Genomic DNA, 17,526 nt, shown 5'->3' with positions numbered 1-17,526 from the left:
GGCATACACAGTTTTGGTAACGAACTGCTCATTTGCTAATAAATTTGCACACAGTTGACGAAACATAGTTCTCTTTGAACCAATAGATAGAATAGGGCTTAAGCTTGTTATAGATACGAAAAAAAAAATTGATTTTAATTCTAGTAATAAACTGTATTTGTTTTTGCGTTGTAAAAATTAAGTGAGAAATGCTCGCTACACATCTCGGACTTTAAGTGTAAACATTCATTGGCGTTGATTCAAATGTTAAGATTTACCTACTCTTTGTATATATATGGTAAGCTATGATCGTAATCTATCAATTACTTTAAAGAAAAACAAATTTCAACAACAGAGTGAAAAGTTATTAACAAATGAGCAGTTGGTGTGTACAGCTGTGCATGCCAAGCATGCCGTCCAACGGCTTAAAATGTATGATGTTTCATCTAGAAGTAAATAGGCATCATGCCATTTACCAACAAGTGAATCTGGCCACATCTGGATACCCCGAAAGCAGTTCTGGAAGGGCCTTAAAAAGAACACTTCCAAAACCTCATGTACTGGTACCCAATTAGGTACTGCAGCGTGCCGTCACAAATGAACTCAGTGTTAATCGGCTGAACCTTTTTGACAGTTCAGTGGTACTGTTTACAAGAACTTAGTCTTTTTTTGGAAAAATCTGTATTTTAAAATTTCCGAATTTTAACTTTAAAATTGTCGAGGAAATGCGTGGTGAAAGGATGTTGCTCGTGGACATTGCAAAAGTGTGGTTTACGTCTCACTGCAATCTGAAAAATTATCCAGAAAATCTACCCAAGAAAAAATCGACTAAGTCCACGTAAACAGTACCACTGAACTGTCATCAGATTGATGTTAACCCCGACGGTGCAAAACCTAATTATGAACAATAACTTACATTCATTTCGTGTATTCATTTACATTCATTTGCCTCTAACTTTTTTCATCAACAGTATTCCATAAAATGATGAATGAAGCTTTTGTAGCTACAGCTTTTGTCCCAAAGACTTTGAATAGAGACACGCATAGACTGAAGCCAGAAGAACCAAACGAACAATTGGTTCGTTCTAAATGATGAAAAAAGTGTTTAATTATTTTAACGAAATATTTCGAAACGTTCAAATTTTCTCAACAACATTGCGGCACTGTATGAAAGTCATTTGAAGCCACTCGAAGAAACATGGTTGCCAGTGACATTGCCAAAAGATCCCTCAAAAACCGTGCTGCTGTTTTAACAGAAATTTTCTTTGCGCGTTTTTATCAACGTCTCTGCTTTTGTCAACATCTTACATCTGTACATCGTATGCATTATGAACCAGAGCGAACAGCACCCACCATTATTTTTGAGTGCATGCAAATTACATTCACTAAAAAACAATAACAATTTTGCTCGCTCTACATCGTCATGTATATGAGATACAGATTTGAGTTTCTTACAATAGTTGTAGTTAATACTAAAACCTACAAAAGCATCAAACATGATTTTACGGAATTCTGTTGATGAAAAAAGTTAGAGGCAAATGAATGTAAATGAATGCACGAAATAAATGTAAATGATCGTTCATGATTGGGTACCAGTACATAAGGTTTTGGAAGTGTTCTTTTTGGGGTCCTGCCAGAACCGGTTTCGGGGTATCCATATTTGATCAGCTTCACGTGTTCGTCCATGGCATGATGTCACAAGTAAATATGTGGATAACAAATCTTAAATTGGTGGTTAGATCCACCTTGGCAAGATGTCTATTTATTCTATTACAGTTTGGGTCTTTTTCGACCCCCTAATGCCCAATGTGTCACTTTTGTTCTAAGCACCTCGCTTAGAGGTCACTGAAAGCAAAATGTTCGTTTCCGAAAGTTAGGAAAAGTCACGAAATTTCAGGTCTCTATCATATTTTGTGACAAGGTTACAGCTTTTTTAAAGTGATGCCGGGTCAAAAAAGACCCCAAAGCACTAGGAAGTTTAAGCCAAAGGACGTTAGACCCAAGGACGTTAGACCCAAGGACGTTAGACCGAAGGACGTTAGACCGAAGGACGTTAGACCGAAGGACGTTAGACCGAAGGACGTTAGACCGAAGGACGTTAGACCGAAGGACGTTAGACCGAAGGACGTTAGACCGAAGGACGTTAGACCGAAGGACGTTAGACCGAAGGACGTTAGACCGAAGGACGTTAGACCCAAGAACGTTAGACCGAAGGACGTTAGACCCAAGAACGTTAGACCCAAGGACGTTAGACCCAAGGACGTTAGACCCAAGGACGTTAGACCCAAGGACGTTAGACCCAAGGACGTTAGACCCAAGGACGTTAGACTCAAGGACGTTAGACCCAAGGACGTTAGACCCAAGGACGTTAGACCCAAGGACGTTAGAGCCAAGGACGTTAGACCCAAAGACGTTAGACCCAAGGACGTTAGACCTAAGGACGTTAGACCCAAGGACGTTAGACTCAAGTACGTTAGACCGAAGGACGTTAGACCCAAGGACGTTAGACCCAAGGACGTTAGACCCAAGGACGTTAGACCCAAGGACGTTAGACCCAAGGACGTTAGACCCAATGACGTTAGACCCAAGGACGTTAGACCGAAGGACGTTAGACCCAAGGACGTTAGACCCAAGGACGTTAGACCCAAGGACGTTAGACCCAAGGACGTTAGACCCAAGGACGTTAGACCCAAGGACGTTAGACCCAAGGACGTTAGACCCAAGGACGTTATACCCAAGGACGTTAGACCCAAGGACGTTAGACCCAAGGACGTTAGACCCAAGGACGTTAGACCCAAGGACGTTAGACCCAAGGACGTTAGACCCAAGGACGTTAGACCCAAGGACGTTAGACCCAAGGACGTTAGACCCAAGGACGTTAGACCCAAGGACGTTAGACCCAAGGACGTTAGACCCAAGGACGTTAGACCCAAGGACGTTAGACCCAAGGACGTTAGACCCAAGGACGTTAGACCCAAGGACGTTAGACCCAAGGACGTTAGACCCAAGGACGTTAGACCCAAGGACGTTAGACCCAAGGACGTTAAACGGAAGAACGTTAAACCAAAGACCGTTGCACCGAAGGACGTTAGACCGAAGAATGTTAAACCCAAGGACGTTAGACCGAAGGACGTTAGACCAAAGCACGCTAGAGCGAAGGACGTTAGACCGAAGAACGTAAGACCGAATTCAATGATTTAATCAAGTTATCATGATTCTGAGGCATGAGACATAGCCCGAGCAAAGTAGAATAACAACCCGATATCATCTAGATAACAAGTCTTGTTATCCCAGATATCATTTTGTTTTCAGTTGTTATCGCACAACTTATTTAGTTATCAGCCTTGATCAATTTTGTTATCAGTTGTTATCATGAAAAATTCACTATATATTTATTAACGATGCAAGATTAGTTCAAAACTTTAAATATTATTCGCATTGAAACAATAAAAAAATACTGCTATTCATCCCTAATCATATTTCAGTTATCAGCGTAAGGCTTTGATATCAAAATGATAACATGATTTGAAATTTATGGAATAAATTGGTATGGCTTACATAGTTTGTTATCAAGATATTATTAATGATAACAAAATGAGTTATTTTTGTGATATCCAACGAGTAATTTTCTGTTATCATTTTTGTTATGTTGGCTGTTAATTCAAACATAATGATAACATATTCAGTTATCAAAAAGTGATAACCGGGTAATAGAACTTGTTATCAATTTAATATTTTACTTTGCTCGGGAGGCCTACCCTAATAAAAAAAAACTGTAAACGAACGATAACCCAAATGATAGAACTATGCCACAAATGGTTTGGATGATAACCCGAATACGTCGTTAAGCAAAATAACCATAAACATTTTATTAGGGTAGTCAATATAAAAACGGTTTTACCAAGCTGGATGTGGCGGGTTCGATTCCCTGTCCGGTCGATTGCCACCAATATACAAGTTTATGCGTTGGCTGGTATAGACAACTCTCAATTAATAGCTGTGGAAGTGTAAAAATGTAAAACGCCACGCGCCATAAGCACTGCTGCTGCTGCTGATGACGACCGGACACCACCACTCACCACACATTGTAATTGAATAAGCACCGTTCAGCGAGACCGGATGGAATTCAATTTTGAAACCTGTGTCAGGTTGACGGGCATATCGACCAACGGACTGGACTGCACTGTGTGTGGGAAAGTCGCACAAACTTCATCAGGTTGCCGAAATGGTTGAACGAAGATTCGACTACAAGTCGAACAACCAAATCTTGCAACCAGGATGCAGTGTTTATTGGCCCCATCATGGGACAACCACATACTACAATAATGGTTGCACAGCTGGGTTGGGTTTGTGCAACGCTGTATGGTGAGTGGAGTGGTTGTATCGTAGAATCCATTAAGGGGCAAATACACTCTTCAAACGGGTTGTAAGACACGATTGTTCGAATTTTTATCGAATTTGTTGCTGATAGTTCCTTATGAATCTGAACGGTTGATTTATGATGTTCCTCTAACATGAGCGATGACGATGGAGACAGAATAGACCTTGTTGATTGCTAAAACGGGTAGCTTTTAGTAGAAATGCAAGACAAAAAATCCTATGTACACTAAGGTGGATCAACTTAATAACCCCCTGTTATCCACTGCTTTTTTAATTCGTGCAAAATTTGAACGAATTTAGATGTAACTCGATTCACGGGAAAACTTTAAATTTAGTATGAAAAATTGTATGGGAAATGGAACGATCTTATTCATTCACTTACCAAAAATTCTAATATTGCTCAAATTTCACCAAATCTCAGGATTATATTTGGAATACTATGAAAAAACAACTTTGTCGAAGACTGAAAATTTATTTGATCTTTGTACAAAAAGCTGGTAATCATTAACTATAGGCCAATGGTCCCACACGTACCCTACACCCAATCGGGGGATGTAAGATTCGCTTACAATTATGTGGGATTCATCATCGGAGGTTGTCTGTGGAGACCGCATGAACGGAGGATGCTATATACCGAGCTGCGGTTCAATGCAAGAAAATGGAGAAAGAAAAATGTGGAGTGTGATTGAAATAATCATGCCGAAAAAAAAGAAGGTTGCCGACTGAGACTCGAACCACGAACGTTGCAATTATCAGACCAGAAGCGCTCATAGCACGATAATTTCATTCTACATGCTTTTACTGCTGAACGAAAATTGGAGAGTATCGAAGGCAAGTGTGTGCGTCGTTGTACAATGTTATAAATAAAAACCTTGGTGGTATAGTCGAAAGCATTGACTTCTCGACGCAAGATCTCACTAATACAACCTAGCGAGCGTAGCTGTGTAAAATCGATTTGTTTATTATTTTCAACCACGAAATCAGCTGTCAAAGTGTTCGACTTGACAGCGGTTTGTTTTTTTATTTTCCACCAGTAAAATGCATGTATTAGTGAAACTTCTCACTTATACTAACGGTGGTAGAGAACTCTATAGACAGAACACGAAATAAAAAGACAAAAAACCATTACATCGTCTGCGAGGTCAACTTATACCATTCGGCTGCGGAGGATGATAGGAAGTGCATTCAATGTAATTGATTTTTGTTTTACGTGTACAGCTCATATAAACGCATCCCTAATAAACGAATACCATAAATGAACTGTATCATGGATGGGTAAACTATCCCACAAATGGTTTGGATGATACCCCGAACACGTCGTTAAGCTCTCTTTTATGGTTATTTTTATTAGGGATATAGGTATACACGAAGCAATAGGTCTAAATTAATATGAAAATAACTTTTATTTTTCAGATGTCTAATCGATGTGCAGTCTACGAAAAAATTCGCCTGCATAGTATTTCCAATCTATTTGCGAGACTTGGTGAAATTTGAGTAATATTTGAATTTTATACCATGTTATCATTGTGGTTGAATAAACAGTCAAAATAACAAATATTATAACAAAAGAATACTCCTTGGATATCAAAAAAATAACTGATTTAGTTATCATTAAAAACATCTTAAAAACAAACCATGCTATTTTCTTCAACAAATTTCAAATTATTTTATCGGTTTGGCATAACAGCCTCACACTGATAAATTAAATATGATTGGCAGTGTTTTTATTTCTTGCCATGCGGATAATATTGGAAGTTTTGAGCTAACCTTGCAACATTTCGTATTCTTCCATGATAACAACTGATAACAAAATTAGTCGAGGTTTATAACTAAATTAGTTATGTGATAACAACTGGAAACAAATTGATATCTGGAATAACAAAACTTGTTTTCAGAATGATATCACGTTGTTATTTTACTTTGCTCGAGAAATGAATAGATTCGTTTCGTATGGGACAAAATTTAAAATTCTACCAGAAAACCGTTGTTGGAGACCTCAATACACTTTGGAAGAGCAGTAGGGAACATTGGGTTGTGATTAACCATACCCATATCCAGAACTACCCATTGTAGCACACTTAAGCAATCAGAGATGTCTATTGAGCAGAATGAATCAGGTGATAATATTCGTCGGTGTGTTACAGACGGGGTGGATCAACATCGTTTAATTCTTTCGTTTTTATTTTCATCGCTTGAGTTTATTAATACGATCGATTATTTAATGTAGAATTTTTTTCTCTTAGACCATAAAATCCATGGGATATGATAAACAAACTTTTCGACTATTCACCTAAAACTCAAATAGACAGGTTTATCTTTCTTTGATCATATGATATACAGGCATCAATCTCTGTGCATTGAATAGAATAGAACATGATGGAGGCACAATCCAATCGACCACAAATGTTAAAAATTCTTCCTCTACGTATAAACTGGAGGATCAAATGGTTCCTTTGTTAATTAAGAAGACTATTTCAAGGAAATTAAAACAAAATAAGCTAATATGACACAGCAGATAAATGCTTAACACAATGTAAATCGCTAACTTAACTGTGCCACACTATGGGCGGATAGTAAAACTTTCGCGGTTAAAATCAATGAGGCTGCATCTTTGGTTGGAAATGCTAACATGAAGCTTTAGTGTGATGATTTATTAGCTAGAGAATGATCTTTAGAAGAGGGTAGGTGGATAGTTCCGTTAGAGTACGGCAGTATGAAAATTGAATAGAAGTTGAAAATGAGCGAAGGGCCATTAAAGCGACAGTTTTTCAAGATGACGCACATTTTTGCCTAGCCCGTACGATGTACGCGGGGACTTGAAGTATGTCTCCAAGTCCACAGGCAAAAATGTGCGTCCCTCTTGTTGCTCATAAACTGACTGCGGCTGTGGAATAGTTCTAGCGACGTTTTCATCACTACCTAAAGCCCCACGTTTTGCGAGAGCATTTCCAGTCGATGGTGTGTTATAATGCAGTTCTTCTTTACCCAACTATTGTGTTGCTCCTCTCGTCATGACCAACGTGATCATCTCAGAGAGGAAGCAGTAGGGTGGTTGTTGCGTGCTGTACCATCATCAGCATTGTTGACGGCTACTCCCGCCTTGAGTTGTTACATTCAAAGTGTTTTTATGTTACTTCATACGCGAAGTTAACGATTTTCAGAGTTGGTTGGAAATGCTAACATGAAGCTTTAGTGTGATGATTTATTAGCTAGAGAATGATCTTTAGAAGAGGGTAGGTGGATAGTTCCGGGTAGGTTAAAAGCTTAATCAGCCTGATTTTCTGCAGCTAAATTTGTTGATTCATTAGTTTTCAATGCTTGATGTACTAAAAAAATATTTCCTAGAAATAATCATCCAAGTTTTTGCATTAATATGTAATGATCGAAATGTACTTTCCTTTCATAAATCGTTTTGGTTCCAGAAATGTACTCTGGACGTTAATAATCATAAGGATCAATAGCGTGCATATTTACCTATCATTATTTCGATGAAGATAGCAACAAAGCTGTCAAACCAGAATAATTTTCAAATATCTCAAAAAAAAGGAAAGATTTGCCTTCGACAAAGTTGTGGAGAACAAAATTTCATAAAACAATCTTTTTCAGATCTACTAAGGTTCATGCACTAATGCAGCCATATTGTAAAAATTTGTAGTTTTGTTTTTTACCACAAAATTTTGGACCAGTATATTTTTTATTTTGTCATTAGGGTGACCATTTCAATGTTAGGATGGTCCAAAAAATGAATTTGTTTTAAATCACTTTTTTTTAAATCATAATTTTTGGCCGATTTCAAAATATCAAATGAAAGGACTTTTAACAAAAAATAAAATAATATTAAAAAATTGGGGTTTTGTTTTGATATATGTTTGAGTTTGTTTTTTTTAATCTTTCATGGTTTGAAAACAGAGGGCGCAATATATTTTTTTTTATATTTTTCCTTAAAAATTGAAACTTCGTGGTTTTTTTTCGTTTTTGAGTTATTATTTTATTTTATTTTAAGTTATCAAGTTTTGGGCTTCTGCTCAATGTTCTTATGTGAATAGACTACCATGCGTCGTGACCATGTTACAGTCGCTATAAATCAATGGAGACGCACAAACCATGAAAACCATAAAAAAAAAACAAATACAATCAATGTTTTTCAATAAAAAAAAATCCCAAGTAAAGAGTATTTTTAATAACCTTTCATTTGATATTTTAATCTTTGAAATCGGCCCAGTGAACAGAAGAGTATTTGGGCAAAAAAGCTGGCCAAAATGGCAAAACTCAAAAAGCTGCCTTGCACATCATTTTGCATGCCACTGTGTTCGTAACTCTCCAGTTCACTATGTGGCAACCATTTTATGTTCCTTTGTTTTGTTTTCATCTCGTTGTCGGCTGTCAAAGTTCTGCGGTTGTCGAAATTTTGTTTGAAAATAAGGAAAGTTCTCTCAAAACTTTTTTCGAATTTTAAGCTATGCATCCACCTGAATTAAAATGGATTTTCAAGATAAATGTAGGTTTGTAGAATTTGTTGAACTCAAGAAGCAAAGTTACACTATCGCACAAACCATTATCTCGTTTTGCTATGAAATGGATGAATTTACATTTGTTTTACCTCATCGGATTATTTCACTGCTCCCGAAGACGCCAAGCATCGGTCAGTTGGCTGTAGAATTATTGATTCCAATCGCAAAAATTTTTCTTTCTACCTATAGGGCAGTGTAAAAATAAAGACTTCTACTAGTCGCTAGAGATATTGAAAGATTTCAGACAGCATTGAAGGAACACAACCAACCAACTTTATCGTGCCAAACATTTTGTTAGCAAGCATAACTCTAACAGATATACCTAAACTATAAGTAGAGAGAGATAGTGCGAGAGAGAGAGAAAGAGTTTGTTTCGCATGGAACGGGCTAAAGTAAAAATACGTTACAGATCACTGAAAGCGATCAGCTAAAAAGTTTGTCAAATTACTATGTAAATTTGTTTGTAAAGTGCACCAATTCTTTGCAATTATAAAGCAAACTACCGATAACCACGTGCACTCGTAAGGAATACTGTATTTAGAGGGCAAATCTGTATCTCTACAAGCAACCAATACTACCAGCTAGGTACTATTTACACAAGGAACAACAAATTCACGCAAAAGTATATGAACTAAAAACAAACAGCGATATAAACAATGTAAGCAAAACAAATTATTTATGTTTCAAAACGAATGCATTGTATAGAAACTCCTGTGTTATTGTACTAATGGGAAGGTAATAAAGGTACATATATAGGGAAAATGCTTTAAATATAAATCCGTTCAATGTTACTTAATCCGAAATTGTCTGAAATCGCTCGATCCGTTGTAAAACTATCCGAATTGATGAAGCCACCGGAACCCACATTCCTCGCACGTCCACAATATAAACATAACGACGAAAACAGTCAAACTTCCGTGAAACGCACAAATGGCACTCAGACAACCGGTAACGAGCAATAAACTTTTCAATTTGCGCCTGTTGCATTATGCCTTGAAGTACGATAGACACAACACACAACTCTTTACCACTCCATTCATAGCAAGTACTTACCAAACTCCATACGCGGATCCACAGAGCGTAAATCTCACGCGTTATAATCATCTTATGTACTCATCTGAGTTCTTTTGTAGCATGATTTCCCCAAGTCACCAACAACCCCGGAAAACCACATACAAACATAGGCACACACACACACGCCACTTCCGAGAATTCCTTCAACCGATTGCTGTTAGCGGTAACATTCCGCACCGTATTTTTTTTACAACAGATGTAAGGTAAGGGAGAACAGCCCATAATGCACCCCTGGGGTAAAATGCCCACTTATAGAAAAACAGCGATAACTTTTCCTCAGATGCATTTTCCGGGTAACGGTTTGTGATTGTTTTCAACTGGAGGTTTAACAAATAATTCTTGATCATAAAATCATGTATTGATCTACTGATTCCTTAAAAAAATTGCATTTTGTGCAAAACAGGACACAGTTGTTAAAATCATCGACTGTAAATTAAGCTTTTATCATCATGTATCACATAAAAAAATTAAAAAATTTACGTTTCGTATATTTTTAGATATTTTACTTGATGAATCACAGTTTAACATTCTATTGAGATTTTGAGACCTTATTTCTGATGTAACATAAAGAAATAATCATTTGAAATACCGCATCCCTTTGCATTATCTACTTGCAGGGGTTATGGTTTGTTTACCATGAGGTGCATTTTACCCCAAATGTTGTGGTGCGTTTTGGCCATTGTTGTCGTGCGTCTTGTCCCAATGTTGTGGTGCATATTGCATCATGAATCAGGCGTTTTGCCCCGCTATCATTTTGGAAGCAATTTAAAAAATACCTTGAAAGTCATGGAAAATCATCCTTTTGTAGTTCTAAATCACTTGATCTTTGTAGAAAACATGGTAATGAACCAAACGCCATTACTTTCTTCTTGATTTTAGTTTCCATTCGCCAGCCATTGACGATTTTGCTTAAAGGGTGCATTTTGCACCATCCTACCCTACAATCATTGACTGATGGTAGGTAGGTGTTTATACAGTAAACCGTTCCCGAGCGGCATGATTAAATGTATGATTTTCCCTCTCATCTCAAGAGACTTCCCGAAGGGCAAACTTGAACAAAGTTCCGATCCTTGGAAGATCTTGTTGAGCAGCAATAGTTTGAAGCTTTACCTGTTCGAAAAGGGGCCCAAAACGCGTGTACAATACTCCGTCGCTATACTTGATTGTGTCGGAAATCGACGCTACCAAAACGAGTACATTTTCAAGATAGAACACGGGTATGTTAAGAGGGATATGCATATTGTGATAGGACTTCCATCTAATTGAACAGGGGTTTACAAATCATGCTCCGTCATACCAATGCACTAGGGCACTTAAAAATATTCCCATTATTTCTCAAAGCATAATTAGATGCCAACAAACACCTAAGCTGATCGAACGCTGAACAAGACATTTTTAAGTACCCTTCTAAATATTGATTAAATATGCTTCAATTCAGCTTTAGGGCTGTGCATATTCCACTTGGACAGATTTTAAGAGATTTTAGACCCTCCTTCCCCTGCGTGGAAAATCATCCAAATAAATTGAACGTAATATTTGTTGTGGATCAAGATAGCCCAACAGTTCCAAATGCGTGAAGCGACTGACAATACTAGACTGCTAACGTTTTTAGCTTTATACACGGTAAGAAAAAAGTGCCCAAAAATAAGTTTTTTTAACTCTTTATTTGTTCAAAATTCAAATTAAATTACATTTCATTTTAACCTAGGTGCTCCAGCTACTACAGTAGTTAAATATATCTAAACGTTTTTACATTGTTCCTGCCTTAGCAATTCAGTATTTAAAACAGGTTTTCTAAACCTGCATGCAGTATAACAATAGACATCTTAAAACTAAAAACTAAAACTAAATCTTATCTATTAATCGTTGCAATTAAGGATATTAATGATATTATTAATTGATTTGTTGGACAACTAGACTAGGCACAGCAAAAAGCATTGCCGGTCTATAAACTTGTTTAAATATTAGATGTTTATTCCTCAGGCAACGTTTGCATTTCCTGTTTATAATAGGATACAAACATTTTATATATTTGTTACATTTGGCTTGAATGCCCTCAATGTGATTTTTAAAAGTTAATTTTTGGTCAAGTACAAGTCCAATATATTTCACTTGGTTTGACCAGGAAATTGGAACTCCGTTCATAGTGACTATGTGACTACTACTAGGTTTCAAAAACGAAGCTCTAGGCTTATGTGGAAATATTATAAGTTGAGTTTTGGAAGCGTTGGGAGAAATCTTCCATTTTTGTAAATAAGAAGAGAAAATATCTAAACTTTTCTGCAGTCTGCTGCAAGTAACACGAAGACTTCCCCAACAAACATTGGAAGCGGAATAAGAGCTTATTCAGGCAAAAATATGCTTCTTCAGCTAAAAAACAGTTTATTCAGCCCTTAATCAGCACAAATTGTTTGTTGGGTCTTCCTTTAGCGGAAATGCCTGTGTCATCAGCGAACAAAGATTTGTGGCAACCCCGAGGCAAATCAGGGAGGTCCGAAGTGAAAATGTTATACAATATAGGCCCAAGAATGCTACCCTGAGGAACTCCTGCTCTAACAGGTAGTCGATTAGATTTGGAATTTTGATAATTTACCTGCAGAGTTCTGTCAATTAAATAATTTTGAACTAATTTCATAATATAAAGTGGAAAATTAAACTTTTTCAGTTTAGCAATCAAACCTTCATGCCAAACACTGTCGAATGCTTTTTCTATGTCTAGAAGAGCCACTCCAGTTGAGTGGTCTTCAGATTTGTTTGAACGAATTAAATTGGTAGCCCTTACGAGTTGATGAGTAGTTGAATGCCCATGGTAAAATCCAAACTGCTCATCTTCAAAAAATGAGTTCGTATTGATGTGAATCGTCATTCTATTCAAAAGTATCTTTTCAGAAAGATTACTTATTGAGCTAGTAGCTTCAGCTGGATTTGTATCCAGCTTCAGAATTGGAACAACCTTTGCATTTGTCTATTTATAAGAAAAGTATGCCAAATGGAAACAGCTGTTAAATAATTTTACCAAGGAAGACATGGTACTATCTGGGAGTTTTTTGATGAGGATATAGAAAATTTCATCATTACCTGGAGCTTTCATATTTTGAATCTTTTTAGTCATAGATCTTACTTCGTCCAAATCAGTACCCAAGAAATCTTTGAAAATATTTACCCACGATAAAATATTCAGATAATCCCGAGCAACCTTATTCTAAATAGGGCTAGTAAGACCCAAACTGAAATTATGGGAACCCTCAAATTGCTTAACAAGTTTCTGAGCTTTTTCCGAATTTGTGATCAAAATTGTTCAACCTTCTCTATGCGCTGGAATAGGTTTTTGAGTTTTTTTTTTATTTGTGTGAGCTTCCAAAAGGGCTTGGAACTCGGATCTAATTTCGAAACATTATTTTCAAACGATTTGTTCCTCAGGGCAGAGAATCGCTTTTTAATTCTGCTTTTTGCTAATCCCACCAGATAACTTTCATGGCTGGATCGCGTGTTCTTTGATATTGCCTTCTACAGACATTTTTCAGACGGATCAAGAGCTGGAGATCATCGTCTATTATAATTAAATCGAATTTATTCTCGCATTTTGGTCCTGAAGCAGCTCTTGTTTCAACTATAGATGTAGTCAGAGATTCAAGAGCATAATTAATTTCATCTTTGGTTTGCAGAGGAATGTTTGGATCGAAGTTATACCCAACAAACAATTTTAGCTGCAGATTAGTTTATACAGCCAAAATTTGCCTTATGCAGCTAATTTTTGCCTGTATAAGCTAAGCGGCAGCTAAAATTGTTTGTTGGGTATTCCATAAATGTTCGATATTGCTCCCAATCAGCTCTATGGTAATTGACAGTAGAGCTGATGGGATAACAAATTATTTCGTGGGATATTTCAAAAGCTACTGGAAGGTGCTCAGAACCGAAGTCAGCATGGGTATCCAATTGGCTACAAAATTGACATGAATCAGTTAAGACCAAATCAATAGTAGAGGAATTTCTTGCTGACGAAAAGCATGTTGGGCTGTTGGATATTGAATAGTGTAATAACCTGCAGAACAATCATCAAACAGAATATTACCATTGGCATTACTTTGACCATTACTCCAAGAGCGGTGTTTTGCATTAAAATCCCCTATGTAAGTTTCTCAAGGTCACTCTTGAGAAAATTCTTTTGCTGGCCTACACATTGGAATGGAAAATAGGCAGCTTTAAACGTTAGTGTCCAAATTTTGTTTCAACAGAAACTCCCAATGTTTCAAAACTTTTAGTTTCAAATGAAGAAAGAATTTGATGCTTGATTTGTCTATGAACAATGATGGCAACGCCACCACAGGCTCCATCAAGACGATCATTTCGATAAATGAAATAATTTGCGTCCCTTTTAACCTTATGGTCAGGTTTAAGTAACGTTTCAGTTATAACGGCAATATGCACGTTATAAACTCTTAAAAAGTTAAATAGCTCGTCCTCATAATCTTTAAGATTTTTTTTTTAATCTTTATTTAAGAGATTTTTAGCCATAGGCTAGTTCAACTCTTATAATCTTTAAGAGATCGAGTATTTCATTTCAAAATATTCGGTCGCTTAGAACGAGATTGTAGGATCGCTTTGGATTTTTTGTTTTCTCCATAATTTGAACATTTAAATTTCTTAATTTCTTCTTCCTTGGACAGCCGTCCTTCGCGTGATAGGAATCACCACAATTCATGCATTTAGCTGGCCTGCAGGAAATTTTTGTTCGGTGACCCCATCCCTGGCACTTACGGCACTGGGTGAGGTTTTGGAAATTTCCTCCAGTCTTCCTGAAGTGTTCCCACTTCACTCGGACATGGAGCATAAGGCTAGCTTTGTCTAAGGCCTTAAGGATGTTTAGTTCACTAGACTTGAAGTGAAGTAAATAAAAAGCATTAGAAATCCCGTTGCACGAATCGCCAGGACGGGATTTCATTTTCATTTTGATTACTTGGAGTGGCACAACTCCAAGTCATTTTTCCAGTTCATCTTTGATCTGATCCAGAGATTCACCACTGGGCAGTCCTTTCATGACAACCTTGAACACACGTTCATTCTTGGTGTCGTAAGTAAAAAAATTGTGCTGCTTCTCAGTAAGATAGTTGAGAAGACATTTAAATCCGTCCAAGGTTTCAACCAATACACGGCATTCACCCCGGCGTCCAATTTGTTGTGAAAACTTAACTTTCACGAAGTTCAAAAGTTCCATGCGAAGAGCATGGAAATCGGAAGTGGTTATCACAGTAGGGGGAATCTTTTCCTTCTTGGCATTAAGCCGGGAAAGTTTACTAGAATTTTTCTTGGATGATGGATCATTCTCATCATCCGTGAGCAAATCAAATTGATTACTCAGTGTTCACTCGGCTGTCGACAAAAGCAGGCCACTCTCGATGTGTGCTACGCGATCGTCTGTTTTCTCGGCAGCAACCATTGTGTGGTCCTCCTCATTGTTCTTCATCAGCAGTTCTTTCGGTCGATGCGTCGTCGACTTTGGAAAGCAACCGTTTCGTGATGAGTGTGTGAGTGCTGACCACGTTTTGCGTCCATTGCTGCAATGGACGCGCTCTGACCCTCGTTTGCGTACAACAATTTGCCATACAATGAAACCACTGGAAGCGGCTCCAGTTCTGATGGAGGAGGCTTTTTGGATAGCGGAAGATAAAGTGTTTATTGTGTTGTACCTTTTGACTATAGTTTTAAGATCTATTGTATAGTGACCAAGAATCCTCGGCTCTGTAAAGTTAATTCGGTTGAGCCTTATCAAATAAATTAATAAACAATAAAATAAATTGATTACTCAAATTAATTTCATCAGAAGGGGGATCAAGAGTTTGCCCCTTTCTTTTGCGTTTAGGCGCCATGGCGGTAGTAAATTTTTATCCAAATTGACTTCCAAGCAGATTACTATAAGAATCTGAAGGATCGAAGGGGAATTTTCTACATCGATATCCAAGAAAGATTGCCTCGGGTAGGGTCCAAACAAAGATCGAAGAGGAATAAGAGTTGAACAAGGTAGAGATTTTACAGGTTGAGCACTGAAAAGTGCTGTTTAAATTTGTTGTAGCTTTAGGTAGCAATAACACTTCCTTCAGCAAAAAGCAAATAGATCCGCACGGCAAGAGAGCACGATGCGGACTGGCTTTTTTATCGATGATTGTCTGGATTGTGGTCTTCTTGTGTCCGTTGAGTCTCGCTGTTTCGTAGATGTACTGTAATTCCTTATCCTTTCCTGTTCCGATGAGTGGAAGAGTCTGCATCCGCTGAATCATGGCGGCCATTTTCTGCTAGAACGAATGGTTGGAAGTAGAGGGGATAACTCTTTTGGTGCTAGTTGGTTTCCTGTAAACTTCGTATTCAAGCGAAGAAGATGATGACGATTCCCTGATGACTAAAAGATCGAGAAATGCATTTTTTCATCTTTTTCTATATAGGGAATTTCCCGTTGGGGCTCCTTTCGTCTGCTTGTAGAAGTTACCTCGGAAAGAGAAGTAGTTCTCTTCCATACAAAGGTGGGTCAGCTTAAGGTAGGTCCGAACCTTGTTTCTCCATGCTGCATCCTCTCGTTGTGTTAATAGCCAGTCCTCCAAATGGTTGATCGCTTCCTTGACCGGTAAGCTGGAAAAAAGAGCTGTGACATCGAAAGATACCATAATCTCGTCCTCGTTGATGTCTCTTGTAGATTTTAATTGCTGGACGAACTCCTGGGTGCTACTAACTGCCTTACTAAAGTGATTCAGCATACTCTGAAACTCTGTAAATAGCCGCTACACTAGTTTGTGGGTAGGGGAACCAACTGCAGACACGATCTCTCGCATTTCATTCCCCGGTTTATGGACTTTGGGGAGACCTTTGATCCTGGGTAAAATATGATTGGATTCCCGTAAATGACCTGCTCCATCTCCTAATATTGATTTGCACTCCTTTAGTGTTATCTCCACGTGTTTCACTATGTTCTGTAAGGGGTTTATTCGGAGCTGTCTATACGGTTGGTTGTTAATCTTCGTTGGCATCTGATTGTCGTAATCGTCCTTGTCCATTATAACGACCGCGTTGCCCTTGTCTGCTTTCACATAATATACTGCTTTACTTTTCAGCTCCTTTACAATCCGAATTTCCTTTTCGTTGCTGTGACTCTGTTCCTGTCCGTTCTTGATTATGTTCGATGTGATAGTCCTGACCGTATTCTGTGATGATGTTGGAAGTGTTGAAATTCCAGGAAATTATATGCTCAACAACTTTGTCGAAGACCGACAGATGACCCGAGTTGATCCTGATAAGTTATAAGCATCAATCTGATTTATTTTTATTTGTATTCTTTCTTGTTCTGTATCTTTCTCTTTTTTTAATCAGTCAGTATTGCTTCAATAAAATGCTAATAATTTTTCAGGATCAACTCAGATCGTCTTCCGGACTTGGACCAAGTTATTGAGCATATAATTTCTATGACGCTTCTGGGCCTTCCGCTTGGGGCTGGAATTCAACGGGTATCCCTCGATATTGCAAAAGAAACACATGTTTTTGTTCCCGTCATAGAATACACTGCAGCCTTGTGAGCCCCTTATGAAGTTACCAGCAT

At 37.8% G+C, this 17,526-nt stretch overlaps 1 protein-coding gene across 1 annotated transcript; it reads left to right on the top strand.

The window, feature by feature from the left end:
* Positions 1 to 1,920: 1,920 nt before the first annotated feature.
* On the top strand, positions 1,921 to 3,180 carry LOC135706626 (proteoglycan 4-like). The gene has a single exon (XM_065228272.1). The coding sequence runs from the start codon at positions 1,921 to 1,923 to the stop codon at positions 3,178 to 3,180; it is 1,260 nt and encodes a 419-aa protein (XP_065084344.1).
* The last annotated feature ends 14,346 nt before the right edge of the window (positions 3,181 to 17,526 follow it).

Source organism: Ochlerotatus camptorhynchus, unplaced genomic scaffold (genome assembly GCF_037179485.1).
Source record: "Ochlerotatus camptorhynchus isolate MF236.1 unplaced genomic scaffold, CSIRO-AGI_Acam_v1.1 ptg000284l, whole genome shotgun sequence".
NCBI lineage: Eukaryota > Metazoa > Arthropoda > Insecta > Diptera > Culicidae > Ochlerotatus > Ochlerotatus camptorhynchus.
The sequence above is the reverse complement of the archived record's forward strand: the minus strand, read 5'-3'. Positions and strand labels throughout refer to the sequence as shown.